The 23,319-nt window shown below is 42.6% G+C and overlaps 1 protein-coding gene across 1 annotated transcript; it reads right to left on the bottom strand.

Moving 5' to 3' along the window:
• Positions 1–2,016: 2,016 nt before the first annotated feature.
• Positions 2,017–21,384, bottom strand: shisa2.S (shisa family member 2 S homeolog). Its single transcript, XM_018250278.2, has 2 exons — positions 19,986–21,384; positions 2,017–3,070 (listed from the first exon to the last, which is right to left on the bottom strand). Exons 1-2 carry the CDS (start codon positions 20,323–20,325, stop codon positions 2,517–2,519), a joined length of 894 nt encoding a protein of 297 aa, XP_018105767.1. The 5' UTR covers positions 20,326–21,384; the 3' UTR covers positions 2,017–2,516.
• Positions 21,385–23,319: the final 1,935 nt, after the last annotated feature.

Below are 23,319 nucleotides of genomic sequence, written 5' to 3' on the forward strand. Positions count from 1 at the left end.
GCAAAAACAAGCGAAAATATTTTATAATACAATATACCTTTTATTGTTTGTCAGCTACATTCATCCTCTGAATATGTCCTGAGACTTATTTTCTATGGCACGTCAACGGGGACCGGATACTCTTGGCTATTCCACTGGTGTTATAGTACAGCAAACCCCCCCTCCCCATAACGCTCTTCGGCTATAGCTTGGACATGGGAATGCTGGGATTTGTAGAGTAACAATTAATGGAAATTTACAACCTTGGGCTGCCCATCCCTAAATTAACCACATGGGTATAAAAGAGTATTTTGCAGAACTCTGTAGACCCCAAATCGTCACATATAATTTACTGATATTATTGTTTTGAAAGCTATAATGTGAAGTTCTTATGTTACAAAACGTACAGGCCCAAAGCAAGCTTGATATAGAATGGAAAGCCATTACCCTGGTTGATTGTCTGAATGATTGTCTATGTCAGGGCAGTCCAAACCCAAGCCTCAAGTGCCTCACCAAGCCAAGTCTAAAGGTGGCCATAGATGTTTCCTGGTAAAGACCTTTCAAAGAAATATTGTTTGTTTAAATACAAGTGCAGGGCCGGAACAAGGGGTAGGCAGAAGAGGCACATGCCTAGGGCGCAAAGGCAGAAGGGCGCCAGGCACGTACCTCTTTACGCCTTCCCCTAGTTTGGACCATTTTGTGCAGAACTTGCAGCATCCGTTTTCTCGAGTGTGTGCTCTTTGGCACATGCACACTCTCACTTCACCGTCTCTTGCGATGTCTCACGCTTGCGTAATGGCGCGGCCTCGCCGCTCTTCTGCGCATGCGCACTCACGCTTCCTTCTTCTGTACAGGCGCGAGGGGGGGGGGTGACCTAGTCGGCTGGGTTGCCTAGGGAGCCCAGTCGACTTGGCCCGGCACTGTACAAGTGTGTAGAGCTGAATATATAATATACAGGTAGAAACAATAGAATTTAAAGGACCCCAATCAAAAATTTCCGGCCATCCCAATCGACGAGCCGACCAATACCCAAGTCTTCTGCCCATATCGGTCATCTCGTCTCCCACCATACACGCACCGAATATTGTATGAAAATGTGTTTCGTATGATATTATTGGTGCGTCTATGGCCACCTTTAGGCTTTTCCTCATGAGCAGGTGGGTCCTTGAAAATGGCCAGCTCACTAAACCTGTTGGGAAATACTGAAATCCTGTAGGATTGGTATTGGACCACCCTGGTCTATGTTAAAGGAGAAGCAAACCAAAAAGTTAAAAAAAACTTACCCTACATAGACTCCCCTTCTTCCTCCCCCCAGCCTAAGTGTTTTTACTTACCCCTCGGTACAGATTCAGGCATCGGAGTTCACGGGCGACATCTTCAGCTGCTTCGGTAATCTTCGGAATCAGACCAGTGCTTCAGTAATTTTCGCGAGTTTCAGCACATGGCAGTTGTGAAACAGAAAATTGCTCCAACTGCGCATGCGCTGCTCAGTCAGTCTCATTCCGAAGATTATCGAAGAGAAGAAGATGGGGTGCGTGAACTCCGCTGGACAGAATCTGCACGGAAGTAAACACTTTTGGGCATTTGCCTGGGGTAACACTTAGGCTGGGGGGAGGAGGGTCTATGTGGGGTAGGGGATAGGGTTTTTTAACTTTTGGGTTTGCTTCTCCTTTAAAGGGCATGTAAACGCAAAAAAAAAATTCCCATTTTCACTTTCTTTAATGAAAAAGAAACCTATCTCCAATATACTTTAATTAAAACATGTGTACCATTTTTATAAGAAACCTGACTGTATGCAGTGAAATTCTCCTGTCATTTACTGCTGTGTATAGGAATTATCAGACAGTCCCTAACTGCTGAGCAGGGAAACAATCATACTTATGAACAGCAGGGGGAGCCCCCGCCTTACTTTCCAGCCATGCAGAACTCAAGCAGCTTTGTTTATGACGAATCCTAAGCAGCCCAGACCACACTGAGCATGTGCACAGTCTTGGTCTTGCAAAGATGTTTAACAAAGTTAGAAGATGGTGACCCCCTGTAGCCAACTTTGAAAGCATAAATTATTTGTTTGATTGGGCTTGTGGTGCAGTAGGTTCATGTTTATATTTAGTATACAAAATACAGCATTTCTAGCCTTATTCTATTTTAGACTTTACATGCCCCTTATCTCCAAACACAATGCCAGCCCCTGAATTTTTACACTTGCATTGAGCGATGGGAGAAGTTCTAGCAGAAGAAGGATACTTCTCATCTCCCCATTGCTGAAGCTCTCCTGAAAGTTCCAGCAAACAAGAGAGTTAATGGCTCAGGTTTCTCCAACACAAAAAAATGTATCCTTAAAAAATGTAAATGCACATTCAGAAGAGTTTTAAAAACAACCTCTTAGTGATTGTAATTCATGCATGGTACAAGATCACCATTCAGTATTTTCCCTCACCACGTAGCCCAATACACAGTGTTCCCAAATCTTCTCAAGTCCAAGCTGCAAGCAGTAATTTCAATGCTTTCATTCCCAAATGAGTCTGAGGTGCTGCTATTTACACAGTCACAGCTGGGTACATCATCTGTTCAGGGTTACTGTGTGGGTACGGTGACTGCATTTGCCTATATCCCCCTTGCAGACCGTCCATAAACGGGGGCACTGGAGTCATGGGTACAGAGTCATGTGGCACAGCATAGCCTACAAACTGAGGGTGAAGATACTGTCCTTGGTGTGGAACAAGCTGTGTGGCCTGTTGGCAGTTCAACACTGAGAAGTTGGTAGGCATGTTTACATAAAGGTTATTCATTGCCCCTTCCGGCAAACAACAGTTGGTTTGGGATCGGGTTGGAGGTGCCCTTGCTCCAGAATTGGCACTGGAACTAGAACTGGCTGCCGTGCTGGATTGACGAGAAGAAGAACCACGGGATGTGCTGGCACTTGAGATCATAGGGATGGTCTCCATCAACCGGTTACTTCCAGAAGGTCGGCTCTGCTGGGGCTCTTGTTTTGGACGTAGACATCTGCAACAGCACACTGCCACCAGAGAACCCACGATAATGAAGGCCACAAAAACAGAGCCCACGATTAAAAATGGCACATAGATAGGAACTGTAAAAGAAAAAGACGGAACAGATTTAGCAGGGAAGCATAAACATGAATCCAGCACAGAACACAGCGACATACTTTGTTTTGGGTGAAAACATTTGTAACCAATGAAAAATAATCCTTTCTTCAACATTTTTTATTTAACACCAACCTATTTTTATCTCCAAGGGGCTTCCTCATATGCTTGAGACGTCAAGGCATATAGAGTTCCATACTGTAGTTAATATAGGCTTTCCCTCAATGCAAAAGGCAAAAACTATAGTAAGTCACACATATACAGAGTAGAATTAAAGCTCTATTGAAAATCTTCTAGAGAATCCTTCATGACGAAGGTCAATATCTAGATTTAAAGCACAGAAGGGAGCAAACGGATGTTTGCCTCTTAGGAAAAAACTCTAAATATTTCCTATAGATACCCGGTTTTATAAAATTGATGGTAAGACATAAAGTAAAAAACGGCATTTGTAGCAGTGTATTTAGAGGGGGTCAGTGCAAATCTGAAAAATGTGAAGAGCAAGAACCGAACACATTTTTCACTGATGAAATCAGATCACGAAAGTCAGAGAATCTTGGTTTCTATCTATATCATACATGTGATCGCCAGATATCAGGCAGCTTTGAAAATGCCGTCAGCTGATCAATGTGCAGAGGCAGTCCTCTCCCGAAATGTATCAGTAAGCCCCCATTTTCATCCGATCGTTGGATCAGGGGCTAAAAGTTTGGATCATCCTGATTTAGCCATCAATACGCTGAGTCCAATCTGAATGACCTGACTGTTTGTGGCCACAGGCGGATCCTATAATGTATGACCAAATGAGACAACTTGTAACTCACAAAAAGGATTCCTGATTCCCCAGCCTCTCAGTCAAATAGCGTGGTGTCCGGAAAAGAGGTCGGCACCTTACATAGAGACGAAAAATTCACCAGACACTCAACAGCAAGTGAAGCGGGGCGGACCCCTGCGTGTTTATTCAAGTCTTGTGATGTAACGTTTCGGGGGCGGGCACAGATTTTACCTTTCAATTTTTTCCAATTTTGGTGATTGCAATTGCTTTAACCTGGACTGGTGCTCCTCTTTTCCAATAAAACCATCCATGCGGGAATACTCCTAGCAAAGCATTGCACCACTATCTACTTTTGATTTTCCAGGTCACCCCTATCAGTCTAGGGCAAATACATGCACAGTACAAGACATTTTCCGAGATTCCTGTACTGTACACATACTGTCCAAGAATTGGCACAGGGGACACCGATGAGAACAAAAGCAAACAATGATGGCCATACACTTGGTGATACTCTTTGGTACCCAACCAACTGACCTGCAGGCTGACTGGTGACATATGAGGAGCCAAAACTGTTCACCCCATGCCAATAGCCTGCCAATCTGCCATGAACCCATCAACATGGTGCATCAGCAGATGACATTTTTAAACATGTCCAGTCAAAGAATCAACAGATATCCACGATAGGAAAATTTAGGGGAATTGTCCACCCAATATACACATACTGGAAATCTAGTTTTAGTCCATCAACAGCCACCTCCACAATGAAAGGCAAGACTGAAGGCACATCATCTATTCTGCGTTGCCAGACACTTTCTCATTAAAATACCCAAAGTCTTTGGGAGAAGGTTCAGTCTAAAAAAGCCAAACGCTTGTGTATGTTACAAATAGCTTACATGTGTGCGGAACCATCTGAAATTGGCCCAAATGTTTGTAAATCAGTTTCCCACTGCTCCTAAAATATCTCCACTCCCTGAGCAAGATTATCTGCTTTTAATCAATCAAATAAATAAAAAAAGAAGGGAATATATGAACTTTTTAACATCAAAAGCCGAGGCCCCCACTAATGAGAAACGGCAATGTTTTAATCCAGCCAAGCAGCCGTGCAGAATGCTTCTATTCCCCCCTTAATTGAGTGAGCTCCAATTGCAAAGCCTGAAATAAAAGCATCCTGCGAAAACAGAGGCACCAATTATGTGCCAGGATCGCGGGCATTAGGCAGGTGGGATCATTTCACTGATTGAAACAATTTTTTCATTAGTCCACCCAGGCTGCCCCTGACACAGGAAAAGGGAACACATCGAATAACAGGAAGGAATCTTAATGATAAAGAGAATGTTTCCACTAATTTTATGAGGGTGAAATGCGTTAGAGGCAGTTATCATTCTAAACAGTTTCCCATAAAGGGACATGGGGGGGATTCACTAAATGGTCCTTGGAGGAAATAGGTGTAAAGAAGGTAAAGAGCTAACGATTAGGAGCAAGCACATAAAAGTCATCAGAAGTCATAGCGTTTTATGCTTTTCAATGCCTACCTCCTGAATGGCATAAAACATACAGACTGCAGTTTAAATTCTAATTCACCATGTTGAATGTCTGATTATAATGAGGTTAGCTAGTAACTCTAGAGGTTACCTAGGGGCACATGTACCATATACATATATACAATAGAATTCTTAATGAATCAGATGAAAATTAAGCATAGGACTGGCCAGATATGGGATGACTTTGACGTAGTTGGCCAGCTTAAATATATTGCAATATATGGACAAACAATCCCTGTTTTGTTTAAAGGGTAAGGCATTTTATAGTAGCAGTATGCACAAAATGTCGCTGTCTTAAATATATTGATAATGGGTTGAGTGCAGAGGACTCTTGTATTTGTCTATTTGTATTTTGTGGTCACACCCTCATTGCACCCCCGCCTAATGGTTTTAAAAATGAGTGGTGAGCACAACTTTCCCTTGTTTGTTATAGTTATACAGGAGCAGTGACCAGCTCCATGTTGTAGCTCCCACCCTTCCCAGCTATAGTCAGGGGATCCCAGTGGTGGCCAATAAAAGGGCAGCCAAGTTTGGGAGTTTTACTTTGAAAGCAGCAAGTAAGTTGCAGGTAAAACTTAGTCCCTGTGTAAAATGTATAATGAAACCATAGAATTCTTAATGAATCAGATGAAAATTGAGCGTAGGACTGGCCAGATATGGGATGACTTTGACGTAGTTGGCCAGCTTAAATATATTGCAATATATGGACAAACAATCCCTGTTTTGTTTAAAGGGTAAAGCATTTTTTAGTAGCAGTATGCACAAAATGTCTATATATTGATAATGGGTTGAGTGCAGGGTCTGCTGATACATAGTTACGCTACTGTCATGCCTCGATCCACTCAGCTACAATCAGACACCCCAGATGCACATCAAACTCTCCTCAATGTTGCACCACTTCAAGGGTCAATAAAACTAAACTTTCCAAACTTTATAAGAAAGTGAATAAAAACTTCTTACCCTAAACCCAGCATGTATTGACGTTAGCGGGCAGTTGTGCTATGGCAGACCAAATGCTCCTGCTGTTCCTCTGACGTGAGTGAATGAATAGCGCCCTGCTGGATACACATGGAACAGTAACAGGCCGACAGAAGCATCAATACACTCACCGTGAGCATGTAGTAGGGTGCTTTGCTTTTCATTCATTAATGACAGTTGAGCAGGAGCATTTTGACTGCTGCTGTTTTTTAATCTGTAGGGTCTCAATGCACCATGTGCCTTTAGCTAAGAGCTGCCAAACTTCCGACTCCCAACATGGACTGAATAGAACTGCATTAAAGGGCATGTAAAGGCAAAACAATAAAATCCCATTTTTACTTTCTTTAATGAAAAAGAAACCTATCTCCAATATACTTTAATAAAAAAGTGTGTACCGTTTTTATAAGAAACCTGACTGTATGCAGTGAAATTCTCCCTTCATTTACTGCTGTGGATAGGAATTGTCAGACGGTCCCTAACTGCTGAGCAGGGAAACAATCATACTTATGAGCAGCAGGGGGAGACCCCGCCTTACTTCCCAGCCATGCAGAACTCAAGCAGCTTTGTTTATGACGATCCCTAAGCAGCCCAGACCACACTGAGCATGTGCACAGTCTTAGTCTTGCAAAGATGTTTAACAAAGTTACAAGATGGTGACCCCCTGTAGCCAACTTTGAAAGCATAAATTATTTGTTTGATTAGGCTTGTGGTGCAATAAGTTCATGTTTATGTTTAGTATACAAAATACAGCATTTCTAGCCTTATTCTATTTTAGACTTTACATGCCCTTTAACTGGATTCAACCAAGGTGCCCACTCATAGGGCAAGCTCAGGGGACCACTTTACCTGCTCCTAGTCCCCATGATTCACTTGTAAGGGTTTACTCATTATTTCCAGCCAATCAAACATTGTGTTTTGAATGATTTTATGCGTGTCACAGCGAGTGATCTCAGCAACCCAGCCAATGACATACAAGTGAATACTATTGCGGCCGTGGGCAGCAATTCCAAGCAGTTCATGCATGCAGCTTGACGCACTGTTACATAGCCGCTGAAATTGGAAAAATAATCAAACAATAATTTTTCTCTAATAATTCTCTCTTAGTCTCAAGTTGAGCCAGAAGAAGGCACGAAAACCCTGTCTACAGTATATTGCCACATTGTTGGAATCAATTCCTTCTGAATCCTAAACAGCAATCGGTCCCAGAGTCAGTTCTGTACTATGAGATGAACTTCCAGCAGTTTGGTATTTTCTCACTTGACAAAAAGTTCCCATTATAGTAGAACTAAAGCTTAACTAAAGAAGTAGGGCAAAAATTTTGTACATTATGTTTTGTGCTTCTGTACCAGCCCAAGGCAACCACAGCCCTTTAGCAGTAAAGATCTGTGTCTCCAAAGATGCCCCAGTAGCTCCTCATCTTCTTTTCTGCTGATTCACTGCACATGCTCTGTGCTGCTGTCACTTACTGAGCTTAGGGACCCACTCACAATATACAGTACACATAGAATAGAAATGTCACAATGTAAGGCTTATTAGTAAATAAATAAGATTATTGATAAAGGACAGCTCAGAAACCAGCACACAAAGCATCAGAATTCAATAATCAGTCCTGTAGCATCAGCCTCTATGAGAGGTTAACTACATGTTCTGCTTGATAATTTGTGACGACCCCTAAGCTTAACTTCTCAACAACTGCTCAGAGCCCACTGAGCATGTGTGTGTCACAGACACTTTCCAAGATGGAAAACTCCTGTGAAAGATTTGAAGGCCTGGATCATTACTATTACAGAGATTCTGAACCTCTAAGCTGGAGCAGTAAGTTCAGTATATAAAATATGGCATTCCTAGCCATATTCATTTTTAGGGGTTGGTTCTTCTTTAAATACAAGGGAAGTCCAACATACAACCTCCAACTGGCCTCTCAGCAAAAGCAAGTTCGGTACATGGTAAGAGGGATCGGCACCCTCCAAATTCACCAAAAAAAAAAAGAAAAAATTACCGACACACGACTCCATGCAAGTGGCTCCCTTATAGAGCACAGACATTTCTGTAGACCAACTGTTGGGCATATTACTATTACGTAGTCAATTCCATCTCAGGACACTCCCTAACCCCCTATTACAATCATGTGCTGCAGGGACTTTTCAGCTTCAATTATTTGTACAAGGCAAGGAATAACACTGAAATCATCACTGTCTACATTCCAGAGCATGTTCCACTGTAGCCTTTACAAAAACAAAAATACATCTGAAAACAATGTTTGGGCATTGGCCGGCTAGCAGCATTAGGCTCCAGATGGCAAATAATGTTCTGCTATTATTAAACCATTATGGTGAGGGCTCTTACTACATGTGTCTCCACCACACGCTCAGCTGCTCTTTAGAGCTTGTATTCTCGGCTCCAAGAGAAAAACAAACCCTGGCAGCTGCTCAAAGCCCACATCTAGGCAGGGCACCCTTTTGGACACCTGTGCTGGCACATATTTCGGAGCCTATCACATTGGTGCAATTCCATAGTCATATCTGAGCTGTAAAGCCTATCTAACAAGCTGGCCAGGCTCTCATTCTGTCAATCATTGTGGGTGGGCACTGCCTCCTCTTATCCCCCTGATTCCATCAGGGAATGTATCCAATAAATGCAGCCTGCAATAATGACATCAAGGGTTTATCCTTGGACTCATTTCTAAATAAGACTGAATGCCCCCCCCCCTTTTTTTAATTTGGAGGGCAAGGGTACTCTGATTGCTGATTACTTTTATTTTTTTTGGAAAGAATATAAAACAAAGCAATTAGGGAAAAGTAGCCAACCTTTGGAAACTCAGCAATTTGCGGGAGCCATTTTGTTTTTAAAGAGCCGGTGTGCTTTAGTTAGTTGAATACACTAATGTAGCATTGTTTATAGTATACTTTATGAAAGGGGGAATTTCTGAAATAGAAATGATATTTTTAGAGCACACATATCCTGCTAGTACTAAATATATATATATATATATATATATATATATATATATTAGGGATGCACTGAATTCACTATTTGGGATTGGCCGAATCCCCGAATCCTTGGTGAAAGATTCGGCCAAATACCGAATCCGAATTTGTATATGCAAATAAGGGGCAGAAAAGTAAAAAGTGCAAAAATTCTTCTTTTGTGATGAAAAGTCACACAATTTCCCTACCGCCCCTAATTTACATTAGGATTTGGATTTGGTTTGGCCAGGCACAAGGATTTGCCCGAATCCTGCTGAAATAGGCCAAATCCCGAACCGATTCGGTGCATCCCTAATATATATATATATATATGTAATGTCGAGCACCTGACCCAGACCCACAACCACTTTCCTTTGATAGACTAGTCCCACCAATGATGGGGCGAGACAGGCAGGTGGGAGCCTAAAAACTGGAAGCCGGGAATCGGAAGCCCGCAAATGGGAAATCGAGGTCAGCCCGACATCCGCCCAACCCGCAGGTCTCAGCCGGGCCTGCAAATCACTAATATATATAAAACAATTTAACTAAGGCAGGGCTGTCAGTTATCTGCCTGGGCTTAATAAAGGGATTTCTATATAATATTATTGGTATCGCTTTTTGCAGAAATAAGAGTCCCTGAAATGTCACCACAGAACTGAAACAAATCACTTGTTTTCAGGCTTTACTGAGGTCTTGTCAGCACCAAGCTGTGAGTCTAGGAGGCTGCACAACCTCTACCCCCACTTTAAAGGTTGACATAAAGAAGGTAAGTTGATACTTATGTCATAATTGGTCTAGATAAGTGAATATTGTTTGTATGTCAGAAGCCTGTGAATCTGTTGCCCACCTGCTTTTGCTGAACTGCAGCTCTCATACAAACCAGGCTAGGAATGATTAACTATGATCCTTTATTGTATATAGCACTGGTAGATTTACTCAGTTCTTTATAGAGACTACACATCATACATAGTTAAATCATAGTTACATAGTTAAATTGGGTTGAAAAAATTCCATCAAGTTCAACCCCTTCAAATGAAAACCCAGCATCCATACACACACCCCTCCCTACTTTCACATAAATTCTATATACCCATATCTATACTAACTATAGAGTTTAGAATCACAATAGCCTTTGATATTATGTCTGTCCAAGAAATCATCCAAGTCATTCTTATAGTCATTAACTGAATCAGCATCACAACATCACCCGGCAGTGCATTCCACAACCTCACTGTCCTGACTGTGAAGAACCCCCTACGTTGCTTCAAATGAGAGTTCTTTTCTTCTAGTCTGAAGGGGAGGCCTCTGGTACGGTGATCCTCTTTATGGGTAAAAAGGTCCCCTGCTATTTGTCTATAATATCCTCTAATGTACTTGTAAAGTGTAATCGTGTCTCCTCGCAAGCGCCTTTTTTCCAGAGAAAACAACCCCAACCTTGACAGTCTACCCTCATAATTGAACTCTTCCCTCCCTCTAACCAGTTTAGTTGCACTTAGTCTCTGCACTCTCTCCAGCTCATTTATATCCCTCTTAAGGACTGGAGTCCAAAACTGCACTGCATACTCCAGATGAGGCCTTACTAGGGACCTGTAAAGAGGCAAAAGTTATGTTTTATCCCTTGAGTTTATGCCCTTTTTTATGCAAGACAGAACTTTATTTGCTTTAGTAGCCACAGATTTAGTATCATCTACAAAAATAGAAACAGTACTTTCAATGCCCACCTCCAGGTCATTAATAAACAAGTTGAAAAGCAAGGGACCTAGTACAGAGCCCTGCGGTACTCCACTAACAACAATTAGAAAACGTTCCATTTACCACCACTCTTTGTAATCAACAAACCTAAACACCAACACTTCTATTGAACCAAAAAGGTTTTGCTTTGCAACGACGTTCCTTGCTTACAAGGGGAATATACTGACATGTATATTTATGTATATTTATTAAGCAGCATTTTAAAGACTGAAATTTAGGGGGGAAATTACCTGTGAAAATCCGCCAGCGCTGGCTTTGCGCACATCGCAACACTTCGCCAGGTGTAAATTCGCCTGGACAATGCTAATTCACGAAGATCCGAAGTTGCGCACAGGTCGATACATACGATCAGCAGTTCGAAGTTACGTTAGCGTTGGCTAATTTGCATACGGCGTGCAGTTAAAGTACAATGGCCGTATATGCTGCAGCAAATACATTACATTACACAAGGCCAGGGAACCTTAATAAAATTATATAAAGTTGTTATATTGCCCTACACATGAGCCCACAGTTTAGTTTAGTTTCGATATGTTAGGAAATGTAGGGGGGAAGGAGGGTACCCCAAAAAATGTTTTGATCTTTTTCAGCCTATCAGCCTGTAAAAAGGAAAAGCCGCCGGCGTTTTTGGGAAAAAAAAATTCAACTTTTTTTGGACCAAGTCCTATCTACTCTATTGCACTTCGCCTGGTCTGAGGTGGTGAAGGCAAGTCTGGCGATAGAGGTAACGTTCAGCAAAATCAAAAACATAGTGAATTTGCGTAGTTACGCTCTTTCGCCAGAGCGAAAATTCGCCTGGCGTTAGAGTGCGAAGTTGCGCCAGAGTCTATCTCCTTCGCTAGTGTAATTACACCCTTAGTGTTTTAGTTACTCCCTTATAGAATTGCTTCTGCATCAGAATCTCAAAGGAGACCATGTTATGATCACTAGTCATGTTTTTAAAAGATGATTTAGAGGGTTAGTGCAATTCCAATGAATGTCTATAGGGTGCATTTGCAAGCGTTATGCTGTCTGCCTACACAGGGGGCGGCACATGCCATTGCCCTTGTGTTTTGGCCACTAGAGGCCACTGTTTCACAACAGTATTTGCATGAGATCACCTCGCCAGTACAAATATGGCTGCTCCCACGCACATGCAAATATACCAGGTAGAATGACCTTTCCAGGGAAACAAAGTGAGTGCAAGCCCTGCTTCTAAATAGGATCTATGATACCACTGAGAGAATCCGCTTTCTGCTTCTAGGTCAGTATTTTGGGAACGTTTCCAAAAAATGCTCTGTGGAATAACAGAAAGTTGGATTGTTCCTGAGCGAAACGCTGAGTTGGCCGCCTGTTAAAAGGTTCCATTCGCACTTATTTGTACGAGCACGTTGCAACAATTAGACTTCCTAATATACAGCGGATTTCAATTGTCTTTGACAAACCATGAACAATTTCCCCCAGATGGTCATAAAATAGACAAATTATTTCATGAACTTGTACATACGCACTGGCGAGCTGCACCACGTGACCTTTCAGATCAAACTCAGTTCAGCCTGGATTTTACATTTGCCTGTAATTTACACTCCATTCATTAAATATGATTTTTTTTTTTCTGGGAATTTTACAGCAAAAATGTCCTGTTTTCTCCATTATTTTATGCATTTTTCTTTACAATAAGCAAAGGAAATATTTGGCACTGTGAACCTGCTGATCCCTTAGCAGTTTGTCATTGATTGCTCTGCCTATAACAATGTCAGGCTGCTGATATAAAAGAGAAGTAAGTATGTTGGGCAGATTTCAGCCACTTCACTGATTGGGCAGATTTGAGAATGAAATCAGATGATGTCCCATGTTGGCCAGGGCTGATGAAGAAGTGAAAGGGCAGCACATCCCCACTTTACTCCCTGCACTTCTGAATGATCAACCTGTTAGCCCAAAGACCAGAAGAATAGAAAGGGAGCCATACTGTGCATGCCCACATACAATGGGGCCCATTCATTGGATACTGAAGAGTATCAGCGAGTGTATAGCCACCTAAAAGTCCCACTTGATTGGATGAATAACTGCATGGCGCTACATGGAGCATGGACAAATGGATTTATTTGTTGGAAACAATATAATAAAATTGCATTACAAGCAGGCCCTATTTAAGGCATTCTGTGCTCCATATTTTTCAGCGTGCTACCAAAAATTGCCCCTGCCTGAACATGCACTAATGCGTTATCCCCTGAAATGAGCCGGTCCTTGTCCTTTCAAGCATTTCCCAACCCAAATAATGACAATTTTAGTATCAGGCTGAAACAATATAAAAATACAAAATCGAATTCATGAGTCTTGGGGTGAATGGCGCAACTTGCAGTTTCAGCCATTGTCTCTGCATAGCCAACTAAAGCCTCATTATCTCCTTAAAGGAACAGTTCAGTGTAAAAATAAAAACTGGGTAAATAGATAGGCTGTGCAAAATAAAAAATGTTTCTAATATAGTTAGTTAGGCAAAAATGTAATATATAAAGGCTGGAGAGAGCAGATGTCAAACACAAATTCCTGCTTTTCAGCTCTCTAAGGGGCAGATTCCTTAAAGGGCAAAGTAACTTTGCAGATTCCCTAACGGGCGCAGGCATCACTTCGTTAGCAAAGATGATAAACGCTAGAGATCATTTTCGCTCTGGCGAAGGGACGTAACTCCACAAATTCAGTAAGATGTGGATGTAACTGAACGTTACCTCTTGCGCCACTTACCTTCGCCACCTCAGACCAGAAGAAGTGCAATAGAGTAGATAGGACTTTGTCAAAATTTAGCGTGAAAAAACACGCTAGCGTCTTTTCCTTTTTTCAGGGTGATAGGCTGCAAAAGAGTGTGAAATTTTTTTGGGTAACCAGCTTCTCCCACATTTAAAAGTTGCGTGAACAGTTTTTAAAGACTGTGTGTTCAGGTAAGAACTGATACAAAATGTTCTGTGTGCACCACAGGTTGTTGTGTGTGCTGGCCTCAAAATTTGTGTGCGCACACCTTAGGAAACATTGCCCCCTTTATTGTTGTTTATCACTGTAACTAGTTCCCACGCTGTCACTTACTTTTGCTCAGTTGATACAATGTCTACCCATTCCCCTATAGAAATGATGCGTCACAGTTACAAGGGATAACGTTCCAGCGCCTTCAGTTTATTCCCCTAAAAGGAAGTTTGTGCGCTTCATAATGTCAGTTACCCTTTGAATTCATTCAGACAAACTTTTATACTTTCTAAAGGAAGAGAGAAACAAGACAATTAAGCTAAAGCATGGCCCCGGGGCCGCCATCTCTTTTATCCTGGGAACCCGCTGTAAGTGAATACGGATCGCTGAACCTTTCTAAAGTTTCCCAAGAGCAAAAAGGCACCGCAGGCCAATACCTCGCCTTTGTGATATTCCTTTTAATGTATTCCAGGGCCAGGGATTGCCTCATTTTTAATTCCTTTAAAGTTTAAATATTTTTAGTAGCCTAATGGCACAGTGATCCAAAGACCCCTTATCTTGAAATCCCCAGGTCCCAAGCATTCCGGATAATATATCCCCACCAGTGATCTAAAGGCCCTCTATCTGGAAATCCCCAGGTCCCAAGCGTTCCGGATAATATATCCCATCAGCGATCCAAAGACCCTTTATCTGGAAATTCCCAGGACCCAAGCATTCCGGATAACATATCCCATACCTGTACAAGAACTCACAACTTTGCTTCTATTTCTACAATAATAGGGCAACTGTCATGCTATACAAAAATACAGCTTGCAGATCTGCCCTTGAATTCCAACCTAATCATTAGCCCTGGCACCCCACAAAGGACTCAGCTTTGCTGCCTGGAGAGAGCTCACACCCTAAGGGTAAATGAGGATGTAGAGCCCTGGTTCATAACCTTGAGTCCCCAGTGTTACTGGCCTACAACTCCCAGCATCCTTCACCATACTATCAAGATATGAAGCATGCTGGAAGATGTAGTCTGTGCAAGTCTGGGCACCCAAAGCACTGCTAAATATGTTGGTGCTATATAAATACATGTTAATAATAATAATAATAATAATAAACAGGGGATTAGTAAAAAAAAAAAAGATTGGCTAAAAACTTTAGAACACTTACATACACCTTTAAGTTAACTTTTAGCATGTTACACAATGGTCAATTCTAAGCGACTTTTCAATTAGTCTTCATTATTTATAGTTATTTTTTAATTTTTCCATTTTCTTCTGACTCTTTCCAGCTTTCAAATGGGGGTCACTGACCCCATCTAAAAAACAAATGCTCTGCAAGGCTACAAATGCACTGTTAGTGCTAGTTTTATTACTTATCTTTCTAAAGCCCTCTCCTATTCATATTCCATTCTCTCATTCCAATCAATGCATGGTTGCTAGGGAATTCTGGACCCTAGCAACCAGATTGTTGAAACTGCAAACTGCAGAGCTGCTGAATAAAAAGCTAAATAACGCAAACAATCTCACAAATAATAACAAATGAAAACCGACCGCTATATGTATCAGAAAACCACTCTCTACATTATACTAAAAGTTAACTCAAAGGTGAATAACCCCTTTAAATACTTAAATAAACCCCTTTTGGGCTTTTTAGGTATTTTTCATAATAAATTTGTTGGGAATAGTGTATTTTTACCCTTTAATTTACACTTCTGGACATGTTGATACAGCTGAATATCACCATGTCACGGAGGTCTAAGGGTAATGGCACACGCTAAGATTCGGGGAGATTTAGTCGCCTGGTGACAAATCGCCTCTTCTTCGGGCAACTAATCTCCTCGCAATGCCTTCCAGCCAGATAGAATCGAAATCGCCAGCGGGATGGCACTCGGATCGATTCGTTTTCAGAAGTTGCCAGAAGTTGCCTCACAAGGAAACTTCGGGCGACTTCGGAAAACTAAGCACTCCGAGTGCCATCCCGCTTGTGATTTAGATTCTATCTGGCTGGAAGGCATTGCGAGGAGATTAGTTGCCCGAAGAAGAGCCGATTTGTCGCTGGGCGACTAATGTCCCCAAATAGCATTATGTGCCTCTACCCTTAATGGAAGCCAAAACAGTGGGCGAGAAACATTGAGTTTATGTACACTATACCTGTAATAAGATAATCGCCTAAATAGGAGCTGTTTACAAATAGGAGATTAATTCTGGTAAACAAGACATTCTCTGTAAATTAAGGTAAGGGCACACCTGGCGATTCGGGGAGATTTAGTCGCTTGGCGACTAATCGTCTCTTCTTTGGGGGGCGACTAATCTCCCCGAACGGAAAACGAAGTGCTGTGTGTGCCATGCCGCAGGCAACTGTTCGTTATAGCTGGCGAAAGACAGGGGGAAACCGTTCGGGGAGATATGTCGCCCCAAAGAAGAGGAGATTAAATCTCTCCGAATCGCCAGGTGTGCCCTTACCCTTATATTGAACATTTACCTTTGAGGAAACACGTTTAATTACAATCAGTCTGCAGCAGATGCACCTCTCCTTGAAACCCTTTCAAAACGAATATATCAAGCTTATAAATAGGAGTGAGAAATTTTTGTGGCTATTATACAGGTATGGTATCTGTTATCCAGAAACCCGTTATCCAGAAAGCTCTGAATTACGGAAAGGCCGTTTCCCATAGACTCCATTATAATCAAAATCTTTAAAAATTATTTCCTTTTTCTCTGTAATAATAAAACAGTAGCTTGTACTTGATCCAAACTACGATATAATTAATCCTTATTGGAAGCAAAACCAGCCTATTGGGTTTATTTAATGTTTACATGATTTTCTAGTACACTTAAGGTATAAAAATCCAAATTACAGAAAGATCCGTTATCCAAACTACCCCAGGTCCCGAGCATTCTGGATAACAGGTCCCATACCTGTACTAACTTTTGGTGGACTTTCCAGTTCAACATAGCAACAGCTGCTACCAATCATATTCATTGTGAGAACATTATTATTATTATTTTGTAATACAATTGTTTGTGTCACACATGGCTCTTTTTTTAGGGTTTTTAATGTGTTTTTAATAGCATGGTTGATCAATAAATATTGTCATTTTAACTATATTCATTATCGATTAAGTACGGTATCATATTGTTTTCTAGGGATTAAGTCCTATTGTGTGTTTTAGGTTTATATTAAGGGAGTAGTGACACCCTTCATTATAGCCAATTATATCTCTAGATTTTTCGCTCAGTTGCTATTATTGCTCAGTCATTTTTGTTACTTAAAGGGATGGTTCACCTTTACGGTAACTTTTATTATTTTGGTCTTCGTTAATAGTAATGGGAGAATAAATTCGCCTGACACGAATTCGCGTCGAATTTCCGCGTTTCACCACCGGCGAAAAGATTCATGAAGCTCCCGCGAAAAATTAGCCGGCGTCAATTTCTGATTTTCTCGATTTCGCGTGAAAATGTCTGATCTTCACAATTTTTTCGTGAAAATGTAAGAATTTCCCGATTTTTCTGGGAACTTTCTGATTTTACAATTTTTTAAGTGAAATTTGTGAATTTTTCTGGAGAAATTCGCCCATCACTATTCGTTATTTATTTTTTATAGTTTTATAGTTATTTGCCTTTTTCTTCTGACTCTTTGCAGCTTTCAAATGGGGGTCACTGACTCCCTTCTAAAAAAACAAATGCTCTGTGAGGCTACAAATGTATTGTTATTGCTACTTTTTATCACAGATCCTTCTATTCAGGCCTTTTCCTATTCATATTCCAGTCTCTTATTCAAATCATTGCATGGTTGCTAGGTTAATTTAGACCATAGTTACCAGATGGCTGTAACTGCAAACTGGAGAGCTGCTGAATAAAAAGCTAAATAACTAAAAAACCACAAATAAAAAAAAATGAAAACCAATTGCAAATTGTCTCAGAATATCCCTCTCTACATCGTACTAAAAGTTATCTCAAAGGTGAACAACCCGTTTAAGCATAAACACAGAAAACCAGTTATAACTCCCTACATTATACTAAAAGTTAGTTTAAAGGGGAACAACGCCTGTTAAATGTCAATAATCCATTTTCTTAGCAACAGACCAAACACTGAGGGCTCCAGTGGGATAATTCTGTGCTGTTTGCTCACACTGGCCGACACTGATCAGTGGCCAAATAGATTTCCCAGTATGTCCCATCCCAATCTCTACATCTCTGAACTACGTCCCACTGGAATATTAGGGTGACTGTCAGACCAGTTACGGCCCAGCAATATCATTTGATCTGTGTGTAGCCAGTGTAATTGCACAACTGTAGGGGAAAATTGCTCAAAGTGCAATTTGTTCAATGCACTTTTTTGCCGTATTTAACATTATTATGACTATTTTATTGTACCACTGCCTCTCTGCAAACACTGCTTTGTTTCCTATGCCCTGCAGAACCCATCCTTCCCCTGCACACAGACACTCAGACGACAGATCCCATCAAAGGTTATAATTGTAGGCCACCACTAAAGGAGGCAGATCTGCTGTGCCCAAACCCTGAGTCTTTCTTTAGGATCAAGTTGTGGGAGATCCCAGGGGATAATCAGGGGCACTGATACCCAATTAGAATGTGCCCAGCACTTGCTGAACTATAACTTGCAGCATCCTGAGCACTGGATGTGGCAGGGGGTAGTCTGAATTCTAAGCACCATAGAATAGTAAAAGTTTGAAGCTCAACATCATAGTTTCTGCTGCTGCTGCACAATGAAGCAGGTTTAGCAGTTACAGTGTGGCCGGTAGTGATGGGCGAATTTGCGCCGTTTCACGAATTTGTGAAACAGCAAAAAATTTGCAAAACTGCGCCGGCGTCTCGTTTTTGATGCCGGCGTCCGTTGTTTTCGACGCCGACAGGAAAAATTTTTTGATGCAAATTTTCGTCTGTGAATTTTCGCAGGCGTTTTGCGAATTTATTCGCTGGTGGCGAATCGCGCAAATTCGCCGCAAATTGGCGCCTGCCGAATAAAATCGCCCATCACTAGTGGCCGGGGCTACAGACTGCAATGGGAATGATATCTGAATAAAGTGGAGTTTATTACAGGAAACTAATTAAGGGGTGTAGTTATTACAGAAGTAATGATAACCCGGCCATAAGCTGAACAGGTTGAATGATCAGTATCTGGGGGGTCATGTGACTGGTGTCTCCTACACGATCCCCCCTGATATTTATAGAACGACTGAAGCTGATACAGAACAGGATTGCCAGGTTGGTGGCTTTCCAGCCAAATTGGGCTACTAATTGAAAGCCCAGGCTGGTTTCGAAAGGGCAAACTAGCCAAGGTACGTATTTGGGCTACTTTTTGGGTCTTTGGCTGGTACTTATTGTTTAACAAATTGCCAAGTTTGATGTAAGACTACAATACCCAGAATGCAATGAGGATTAACTTGTGTCGGAACTCGGGAGTTACCAGATTTAGGGCTGTGTACCCCAGTCTCCAGTCACGCTTTTCCAGTGACTTTCCTCAATTTCAGGCAATTTTGGGGCAACAATCTGCTGACCACCAAAATGCCTAGAGGTTGTCCCGTTTTACCAATGCCTGACGAAGGAGCCTTGGTGCTCATAAAACTTGCAATGTATTAGCCAATATAGGTATCACTTGTACAATACTTTTTGTATTTGTTTTTTTTTTTTTATTTGTTACCAATATTTATTGAAACTGTGTATGAATTAGGGTTTTATGGGGCCCCCCTCTGTAGTCACCCTGGTGACAGGTAAATCTTTGCAAATTTGAAAAAGGCATATTTTCACATATATTCATTTATTTTTAGACTTTTTTTTACTGCACATGTTGAGCTATTTTTGGGCTACTTTTGAAGTGCCTCTCGGCCAGTTTTGGGCTGGTTTTGTAGCCGACTTTGGCTGGTTTTGAAAATTAGACCTGGTAACCCTGATACAGACCCTGCATGTAAATTCCATCATCCCCAGCTCCGCCAGTGACAGCTCAGACTTACCTGCTGCCGAATCGTGACTGTCCTTGTCCGGCCTGCCGTGATCTGGCGCCCCCTGCTGTCGGTCGTTATCACACGTGCCCTGATCGAGCCTGGCCTCAGCGCTGGAACAGCAGTAGCGCAGCTCACACTTGCCGCAGCAGATGGTCGAATCGTCCCCATCAAATCGCTCCGGGCACTGGAATCCGTCCCTCCACACGGCCTGGGCATCCAGCCAACCGTGGCAGTATTCCCCGCTCCCCTGGGCAGCCGCCAGCACTGAGAGAAGGAAAGAAACAGCCGCCAATAGTGCCAGGGGGGAGCCCTCCAACCACATGACTGGGGCAGCACTAACTCCTCTCATGGGGCAGCAGAACTCAGTGCCAGGCAGCTCCTTGTAGCCCAGGGATAGGCAACGTCTCCAGCTGATACTTATCCCACACTGGTTACTTGGCTGCCATGAATAATGCTGCTCTGTTACTTTAAATCCACTGAGACTTGGGTCCCTGCTGAGAATCTGGTGCCAACTGGGCAGAGGTTTATTCACTTCCAAAGTTCAGTGACCGGTGGCACCTTCACTGGCCAATAGTAACTTGTTAAATGGGCAGGGATCAGGGTAGAGGTAGGAGTAGGGGTAGGAGAAGAGGTAGGAGTAGGGGTAGGAGTAGGGATAATGCACAAAATAAGGATGGATCAGGGCAGAAATTAAAAGGGGTAATGCAGAGGCAGAACTGGGTCTGGGCACAGGGAGAGGGGGTAATGCAGAAAGGAATGAGCAGCACAAGGTGAGGGCACAGGGAGTGGGCACTTGGTTTGGCCTGGCACAGGGAACTTGGTGCAAAACTTTTAGCTGTGAATATGAAGTTGTGGGATAAAGTATCTGAGCTCAGTGGAGGGGGCAGGAGTCAGGGGACCAAAGAGAAGCCAGTGGGTGCCAGAGCTGGGGGCAATAGAAGGACAGTGGGTGCCAGAGCTGGGGGCAGGCGCAGTGCAAAAGAAGGACAGTGGGGGCTCAGGATCCTTGGAGAATAATATAGGAGCTCCGGAAGGTGAAGAAAGAGAAGGCGGGTGAGAAAGCTCACAGATCCAGCTGCTGTCAGCGCTCAGATTCCCGGTGCGACCGACTGCTCCTCAGTAACTTTCCCCGCTTGTCCCCCCGCACCAAGGTCCATGGCCGCATCCCAGTCCCACCGTTATATTCCGAACTCCCAGGGCCGCACGAGCCGCCTGTTCCTCCTGCCGCCGGGGAAGAGCAGTCGCAGACACCGGCCACTTGTCAGTAGAAGAGCAACTGGCAGTTGCAGTAGAAGCAGCAGCGCGGGGAGTGAGGATCAGTAGCAGCCGCCTCTGTCACTCCAATGCGCCTCCCTCACTCTGTAAAGAAAGGTCTGAGCAGCACCGGCAGCAGCAGCAGCAGCAGCACTTGTAGGAACCATTCAGCGCCAGCAGCGCACGCATGTGCAAAGCCATTTATCACTCATTTATCATTCATGTATCACTCATATATCATTCATATATCATTCTCCTGCTGCCTCTCTGTCTCTACACTCGCACTTTCTTTACACACTTCTGTTTGCAGCCATTGTTTTAGGGCTTCAACACCCAAAGGGGCTCAAGCAGTGGGTGGGGGTCCCAGCATTTAGGATTATGAGATTGGGGGGGGGATGGGATGCCCATGTTATGTACTAGATACTCCTGGCATTAGAACTTTATGAGGTGCACTATATAAATACATGTTAATGATCAGTACTACAGTAATACTTTAGGGGGAAATGTAATTAAATTCCCAAAGAGAAAAACAATTCGCACCAATAAGAATAAGATAAAATAAATAAGAATAAAATTCCACATCTCACAATGTATTATCGTTCCTTAAACTGTTATCGCATTGCGAATTTTAATTGCGCCCTCTTAAAAAGTGCTTGAAGGTGTCGTAATCGTTTGGGGCGACTTTTTCAGCAAGACGTTTTATTCCATTTACTGCGCATTGGCGTAAACTATAAAATTTCGCAAACAGTCTTCGGCTGTCGGAAGTGGGCGTGATGCCAAATATAATTTTGGTCCTCATCAGTTATGGGCGAATTTCTCCCTTTTCGCTTTGCCAGAAAATTCATGAATTTCCCGCAAACTTTGCAAAACGGCGAAAAATTCACGAATAAAACGTGAAAATGTAAATTGACACCCGCGTTCAATTTTGGACGCACGTCCGAAAAGTCGCTCACATCAATTTTGACGCTGGCGTTAAAGTCAATGGGCGTCCCAATAGTGTTGACGCACTGCGATTTTGATGCAATCGTCTTTTCGGAAGGCCTCCAAAATGTTTTGACGCAGGCAGATTTTTGCAGGAGAATTTTCGCGGCAGATTCACGAATTTATTCGCCAGCGGTGAAATGCGTAAATTCACAGCAAATTCGTGACAGGTGAATTTATACGCCCATCACTAGTCCTGATGCCCCAGGCTTGTCCCCTTACCATAGAATATCTTCTTTACTTGCTCTTTGTCCCAGCGCTCTAGCATCACCTGCACCACTACACCTCACTGACAATTATATGGGGGCAGTGATGGGCCAATTTATTCGCCAGGCATGGATTCTACAATTTTTTTTTCCGCCAAACTGCTGTATACATCATGGCAGAAAAATTTGCTGCAACAAAAATGTTGCGTGCATAAAAACTTTTGACGCCCATTGACTTTTTGGTTTGGACAAATAAGTCGCGTTTGTAAAATTTGTCAAAATTATTTTGATGCCATTGACTTAAATCCATTTAGAAATTTTTAGGTGAAGCAAAAGAGGACAGATTCGCTCATCACTATATGGGGGCGGTTTCTTTGCAGTAGAGGATAAATGAGATGTGGGGGCCCCTACGTTACATCCACACTCCCCCTTTCCAGGCTCCTGCTGCATTTGGCTGCATTATTGATATAATATCGGGGGCCCAGATCCCCATGAAGATTTTTTTCCAGGCCTCCCTGTGCACATAATTATAGGTGACCAGTGATCCCCCCGCAGAAGATAATGGGTGCTCACCTGCGCCCCTCCGCTGCACAAACTCTCTGGTTACCAACAATCTTCCCAACTCACATATAATGAAAGTAGTAGACCCCTGCCGGCCCCTGTACACTTGGGCCCCCTAGCTGCAGAGTCTGCTTCCTCAGTAGTTATAGAAGTAAATATTAAAATAAAAAAGATATAATGATTGAAAAGGCTAGATGTGCCCATGATCACAGTGGGGGTCTAGGGGAGATTGTGCATTCACTTGCCCTTGGTTTTCCAGTGGGCCCCACGAGCCCCAAGCCAAGGGGGTTTCCATTTTCAACATCATAACTAGAAGTTACTGGGCCCCACAGGAGACACTT

The sequence above is a fragment of the Xenopus laevis genome, chromosome 2S (assembly GCF_017654675.1).
Source record: "Xenopus laevis strain J_2021 chromosome 2S, Xenopus_laevis_v10.1, whole genome shotgun sequence".
NCBI lineage: Eukaryota > Metazoa > Chordata > Amphibia > Anura > Pipidae > Xenopus > Xenopus laevis.